This window comes from Sardina pilchardus, chromosome 3 (genome assembly GCF_963854185.1).
Source record: "Sardina pilchardus chromosome 3, fSarPil1.1, whole genome shotgun sequence".
Lineage (NCBI taxonomy): Eukaryota > Metazoa > Chordata > Actinopteri > Clupeiformes > Clupeidae > Sardina > Sardina pilchardus.
Window position 1 is genome coordinate 9,066,932 of NC_084996.1, and position 7,500 is coordinate 9,074,431.

The following is a 7,500-nucleotide window of genomic DNA, read 5'->3' on the forward strand; positions in this document are numbered from 1 at the left end:
CTGCAAGCATGCATGCATGCACATGCACACGCACACACACACGCACACGCCCACGCCGCACAGAATGGGCCTTTTTGTTCGCGGCCCTGTGTGTCGACACCGCCACTCATAACGGCCCCTCTGTGTCCGGGGCCGGCCCCAGGCCTCCGCTGACCTCCGACCCCTGAAGCCGGGGTCTCATGAGCAGACGGCCCCCGCGTGAGGGTCACCGAGTGCAGGCTGGACCGGAGCGCTGTCGAGGGACCGTGCGTGTGTGTGTGCGTGCGTGCGTGTGGTGTGGAGGTATGTGGAGCAAACTCTTACTGTACTCATGTAGGTCATTTCTGCTATTTCCTACATGTTCTCTCCTATATACAGTAGGGACTATGAATGCTCATGCTGTGAAAGGAGAAAATTCCGGCCACCATTGATGGTAATGAATATGCCCCCAGAGTGTAGCACTGTAGCTGCCTGGCTACTCTAGCTGTTGGCTGCAGCAACTCGAGCTATAGGTAGCACCATTTTCCCCCCATACCCACAGTATTTTATGCTGGCCTATACCACCACGCTGATTGCCTAGTAACAGGTACACTGGTGTCTTTTGCTGCTCTGTCTGGCATCCTGTTTGTATGTGGAACACTTTCAGGTGCAGTCTGTCGCATGAAAAATGCACTATATAAATAAATGTACATTTACTTACTTACTTACTTACTTACTCAGTGACATCAAGCGACAGAGATCTATGCGAAAAATTCTCGGAATTCCCCTTTAAAGGTATTATAAGCTAGACTGCATAAACCCAGCCCGATCTGCTGGTGATTGGATTTCGCCCTGAAGCTGAGGCTGGAAATCTGAACATTTATCTCTCCTGCTTCCTGTCCAGGTTTACTGGAACCAATCACAAACTGGCTTACCCACCAGGCACACCCGGATCGTTGGTCTGATTGGTTGAAGGACTATCCAAAAACATATTTGAACTATGATCTTGATACTTGATCACATCTCTTGTGCAGCAGAAGTGCAGCGCAGACTCCCCAGACTAATGTTCAATATTAAAAGACTAAGCTTAGTGTGGTGATAGCCAGACTAACTATGAGCTATTCTAAAACTCTTTGTCACATTCAGTGAATATCTCCTTTATTCAGCATATTAGTTCAGATATCATGTTTACATGTTGTCCTTAGTTGTACACAGATGTTTACTGATTGTTGTCCTTAGTGAATAAGTAAACAAATAGATGCAGAGCTGCGTGCTGGCGGCCGGCCTCACCTCTTGATGGTCTGGGTGATGGAGGACTGGCGCTGCAGGGGGGCACGGCGGGGGTCAAAGAGGTCGCGCGGCGGGGAGGGCAGATGGGACGTCTCCACCGGCATGCTGATGCTGCGCAGGAAACCCTGCCGCTTCACAGGCTGTACTCGCACACACACACACACACACACACACACACACACACATACACACACACACACACACACACACACACACACACATACACATACACACACACACACACACACACATTCACACACATTCACACACACACAGGGAAGGGAGAGAGTGAGGGATGAGAGATAGTGGTGGAATGTTTGAGAAAGGAGGAGGATTTGGAAGAAAGAGTTGATAAAAGGTGACTTCATGAAAATGAAGTAAACTATTCTGGTATAGATTGATACTGTAGACAGAGAGAGAGAGGGCTAGAGAGAGAGAGCAAGAAAGAGAGAAAGAAAGAAAGAAAGAAAGAGAGAGGGAAAGAAAGAAAGAAAGAAAGAAAGAAAAAGAAAGACAGAAAGAAAGAAAGAAAGAGAGAGATAGAGAAAGAAAGAAAGAAAGAAAGAAAGAAAGAAAGAGAGAGGGCGAGAGAGAAATAGACTCCAAAGACAGTCTGTGTGTCCTACCTGGACAAAGGTGGGCGGCTCATCCAGAGACATCTGAGCGGTAGGGATGTCCAGTTTAAGCCAGGGCGGCTTCTTCCTCTGCAGGCTGCTGGTGCTGTCTCGGCGTGGTTCAGCCATGCTCCCTGCCCCACCCCACGCCTCCCCGCTACAGCCGCAGAGAGGGAGAGAGAGAGAGAAGGAGAAAGAGAGAGAGATAGAGAGATGTGGAGAGGGAGAGAAAGAATTAATTTGATTCACAAAAAATCTATTGCCACTGCCAATGACCGAACAATCAATCTCTTTCTGAGTCCACAAGATGGCAGTCTCAAATTGCGACTGGTAAAAGGTATCAGTGTTTTTCTTAAGTGAGGCTAAGCACCATGCGTAAATAAATACCAGACCTCAGATGTTTTGCCTGTCCACACACAACACACTGATCCACTTAACGAAGCAATAAATATTTGTGCCCAGCGAGTGGGAAAGTTTATTGTGAGACGCCTACTCCTTAAAAGCCACAGACTAACAGGCACTGTACTCTTAATTCACGTTGTCTCGAAAATGGTATTTTCCCTCCGAGCCCTCTGTGGCAGACCACCCCCGCTGCCGCTGTGCCATCCAGTCGGTTCTCATCAGCGCACTCCGCGCTGCGACGCTGCAGACTCCTGTCCTGTCTCACACATTCATGGCGCAGGGACACCGCAAGCGAAACATCACCGTCAACGTCGTGCCGCCGCCACCATGAGAAGGAGGCACTCGCTGCTGCATTACAGTAACTGGGTCTGCGCCCAACCTATCATTTGGGTGAGGTTCAGTCATAATGAATCTGGGTGGTGGGTGGTGGGTGGTGGAGGTGGTGGTGGTGGTGGAGTTCGGGGGGGGGAGGGGGGGTGATCAGGCGTCTGTTTGAGGAACATGGCCGTGGGAAAAGTAAATGGGGCCCTGGTTTCATTAAGGAACCTTAATCAGTGACTGGGGTGATTGTGTCGCAGTGGCAAGAGGGTGTGTGCTTGCTCTGCACTCCGGCGCTGCTGACGCACATGTTTGTGTGTGTGTGTGTGTGTGTGTCTGCGTGTGTGTGTGAGTGTAAATGTTCAGATTGGCCTCAGAGAGAAGTGAGAGAGAGAGACAGTGTGTGCGAGAGAAGGAGAGAGAGAGAGAAAGAAAAGGAGAGAGAGAGAGAGAGAAAGAGAGAGAGAGAGAAAGAGAGAAGAGAAATAAGATGAGAGATATGTGTTGCTGCAGTCACTCTAGGTCACATCGTGTCCTCTAAAGGCTGTTTTATAAATCTCCCCAGGTTTCTACCCGGCGATAGCAACATCTGTTTTAAGTCTGCATGGAGACGCTGAGGAATTAGTCTTGGCGCAAGATTACCGCAGGAGTCTTAAGTCAGCATTTAGGAGAAGTATAAATCAGACAAATATCTTTATTGCGCCCATACACATACTGTATAAAATAACAGTGAAATGAAAAGTGAAAAATGTGCCTCCGTCACTATATTTCAGTAGAGGGATAAAGTATTACTGCCACTACCAGTCACCTGCTCCTTTTATATTTCAGGCCATGATGGGGGGTCCACTGTGGCCACTAAGGCAGGTCAGTGGTCGGGCCATCCTTTGACCGGTAGGGAAAACGCGCACAAATGCTGACAGCTGATTTCACAGCCCAACACCTCCCATCAGGGACTCAGAGCCTGGCAGGGCCAAGACCAGCGGCTCACACAGAGACAGAGAAAACTCTACACGCACACACACATGCGCGCACACACACACACACACAGAACCCACCACCCCGGAAAGACATAAAGGCAGGGGAAGCCACCCGTGCGGATGGCAGGAGGTAGTGAAGTGGGGTGGCGTGGCGTGGGGGCGTTAAGGTCTTTGCTGTGTAGAGCAGGAGGGCGTCCGACAAACCACATCGCCCCGCTCCGATTGGCCCCCCTCTGTGAGCCTGGCCGACTTGCGATGAGCGCCAAAGATCGTGGCTCCCGAACCGGAACAAAGCGAGTCGACCAGGCGTTCCCGGCAGCCGGCCCCCGCGGAGAGAGAACTGAGGAGCGCAGCCACAACCCCTGCCCCCCCGACCGCATCCCGATCCCGAGAGGAGTCGTCTCTCTCAGCCCGTAACGCGCCGGCCCGGCATGTCTCACACACTTGCCTTCCTGAGTGGAGCCCGGAGCGCTACACATCACCACCGCACTCAGAGCTGTCACTCCAGAGGGAGGGAGGCACGGAGACTGACAGCCAGGGGGGGGGGAAACAGACACGGTTACCGCTAATGCAGGCCCTGGAGCAAGACCCATTAAAATATCGGCTCTTTTTATCTCCTCTTTTTTCATTCTTTTCCTCTTTTTCGGCGAGAGCAGACCACCTACAGTCAGTTCTGATACTCGCGCCAGGCTTCGTTTCGTTACGCTGGCCGCTTTAAATCAAATGACAGAGACGTTCTCAGTGCCTGGTGATGAGATGTAAAGAAGACATCGGCCTCCAGGTCTGTAAGACAGACAGACAGACTGCGAGCGCTGCACCGTGGGACTCAAAGCTTAATTGCTGCTCGGCGCTTCAGTGCCATTTGACTCCGAGGCCTCCGGGCTGAACTGGAAAGGGTTCATCCGGCGGTCTCAGGTGTCCCCACCTCCGCTTTTGTGTCCCGGGCCGCATTCACCTTCCGCTCCCCTCACTGCCCTCTGGCACCGGTGGCCCTGTCCGTGTCACGGCTGATGTTTCTGGGCCTGCCCTTTGGACTCCCCCTGTCCTCCTTGGCATTCCCCCTGGGAGCCAAGCCTCAGGAGTCGGTTGGCAGCAGCAGCAGCAGCAAGTTGTGGCTGTGGCCTGTGGCTGTAGCGGTGGCTGGAGCTTGGCCGCGTCCTTCTCCTCCCCCAGGGACTCACCCACAGCTCTCCCCTTTGCCTGTTTGTCAGCTCGCACAGAGGCAGAGAGAGGAGGAGGAGGAGGAGGAGGGTGTTGCTTCTGGCTCACGTTCCCGGCCCGACCCAAAAGCAGTGCCTGTGAAACCTTGGAAGCAGCTGCAGCGTGGCTTGGAAATCTCTCTCTGAAGGACCAGGAAGTCTCAGAGCAGTGGCAAGGCCAGGGGGCTGGGAAACGGGGGGCAGGGCACCTCGAGAGCCAACAGCATCTCTAAACCAGCAGCGACTGGAAGCAACCGTTCTGAACCCAGAAAGACACTGCATGATTTTGCCCATATTCAGTCAGGCCTGAAATTCTTTTAGAATCGGGCCTGAATTCCCATCTGATTTTCCACACAGCCACCCAGAGCAAATTCACAACGGTTCAACCGGTTGGATCGGATTTCTGGTTTCGTTGGCTGTCTCACAATATGATTGGCTTGATTATGAAATGTGAGTTCAACGATCACAACTGATCCACGCGTTTAGTTAGTGTGAAGTGTCACCACTCCACTGTTGTACACTACAGAGAAATAGCACATTACCTGACCGGTTTTACAGGACAGAAGCCACTCATCTTCACCTGTGACTCCTCACCACACTGCAGGGCTGGACAAAAAAAGAGTAAAATATGGGGGAATGTCGGGCCTCCAATATGAAAACTGGCCAATGCAATCCCCCCCAAAAATCAAATCATCAAAATGAATGAGCATAACGAATTAGGGGGCTCAACCCCCACCGATGTTTGACTTAAAGCAACACTAAAGCACTTTTCCTCCGTCGCACACACGCTATTTGTTTATCCAGCAAATAATAGACAAGGTAGAATATGTTGCATGGTTTTATGAAAGTATTATGTATTGCGACATCGAAGCAAGTCAAATTTGTAGTTTCTGATGTCTCATTTCATCGAACTACAGATACACTACCCCACCTCGTAAAGTTACATAGTGCGGTTATAGCCGATAGAGGGCCGCGAAGTGAAAGCAGAAGTGCCGTTCACCCTGTTACGAGTTGATGAACCGCTGAAATGATTTTGGAAACGTTATTTTAAGGTACGAAAAACGCTTTAGTGTTGCTTTAAAGTTTCACCCCTGGATGAGCAGGCATGCAGCTGGACGAGGGGGAGGGAAAGGGGTCCTTGAACTGGGGTGCTATCCTTGAGGAGGACTGACAGGACTGGAGCGAGGCCTACAAGTGGCTCGTGTCCAAACAATGAAGGCCCTCATGAAGGGTTTTTCCATAAATCATCTCACTCACTCGACTGACAAAAGGGAAACTGCCTTCTTCAAAGACCAGCCATTCATCTAATCACTAAGCAAAGACAACAAAAAAAATATATACCAACTCACTTATTAGGAAACTTGTGCCTTTCCCACAATGAATCCACCCACTATCTGTCTGGGCCCTCTCTGACTCAAACCTTATCGGCAGGCCTCAGAAAGACTTGTTTTGACTAAGAGATCCCAATCTTCAGAGGCGAGGGGGGGGGGGGGGAACACACAGGCGTCTCTGCACCCCACTGACCCCTGATCAGTTTCCTGTCTTATGGTTACACCGGGCTAATGTGACGTCGGCCATCAGCAGACACTTCCTGAAGTGAGACGCAACACGTTTTTTTTGTTGTGTGTTTTTTTTTCGAGACTGCGGGGGCACAGCTGCTTGTGGTGTGGTAATTGGTGTTATCCCAGAACGCCACCCCTGGATGTGTGGACAGACAATCAAGTGTCCTCCCCAGGCAATGTCCGTGTTTACGAGACAGCCCTGAACACCACGGCCTGACAGACAAGTGCACAGCTATCTCTTCCTAGTTTGTTTACAATGGGTTTCGCATTCGCTCAAGGGGTTTTACACAACCGTGAGGGTCCGCACACTTATGCACAATACTATTCACACTTCAAGAATGTGAGTCATTTCATTCCTAGTGCGTTGGTTAGAGAAATAAGTCCACACAAGACACAACATACGACATCATCATCATGTAAACAAATAAAACTGATACAATTCTGACCACACATGGTGCAAGGTGACTTGGTGTTTAACTTGATACATGCTTGGTCATGTTCCGGATAGTGTAAAGGAAATGGCACACACAAATGCACACACACACACACATACACACACACACACACAGAGCCAAAACAGGTGGTAGGTGAGGGCTGAAGTTAAACAGTAGCCTGTTAGTCAGCGGCAAGACGCCAGTTGCTGACTGTGTGTAGGAGGCAGGCCAAGCCAGCCAAGCTCAAAGCACTTCTCGAGGGGGGTGAGGGGCAGGGCTATTTCACTCCTCATTGTGTTCTTTTCAACAGGCTCTCTTTTTTTCTGCCTGCTATCTCACACGACACAGTCTTAATCGAAACTTCCTGCCTTCCATTTTCCACCATTTAAATATAGCATCCTTCAGATGACCACCCAATATAAACAACTCCTGTGTTTAGGGCCATGATCTAATGTGAAAACTCTGGATTAAGTAGCCTACTCTTTCTATAGGCTCTAAGCACTAAAATAACAGCGACATTATAGTAAAGGCCCTTGGATCTTGTCCAAATAGAACATATAAAAGATATCCAAGTGGTTTCCAATGATTCCTCATTCGGCTTCACATTGAAGCAATCTACCTTGTTTCAGCAATAATGCATGTTCTGGGCATTTCACGAATTTCTTTGTCTGGGAGTAAACCCTCCTCGGCATGTTGACATTCTCGCGAAACATTCCACAGAACTCAAGCCAGGTCAGGTAACCACA

At 50.1% G+C, this 7,500-nt stretch overlaps 1 protein-coding gene across 2 annotated transcripts in view; it reads right to left on the reverse strand.

The window, feature by feature from the left end:
- The window catches only part of rhbdf1a (rhomboid 5 homolog 1a (Drosophila)), a 42,095-nt gene that overhangs the window by 16,985 nt on the left and 17,610 nt on the right, over positions 1 to 7,500 (reverse strand). For both annotated transcript variants that reach the window (XM_062531660.1, XM_062531659.1), the window contains exons 2-3: positions 1,875 to 2,019; positions 1,249 to 1,388 (exon numbers count right to left, since the gene is read on the reverse strand). In XM_062531660.1, coding sequence (XP_062387644.1) covers positions 1,249 to 1,388; positions 1,875 to 1,991 — 257 coding nt within the window. In that variant the 5' untranslated portion in view covers positions 1,992 to 2,019. The remainder of the gene's footprint in view (positions 1 to 1,248; positions 1,389 to 1,874; positions 2,020 to 7,500) is intronic.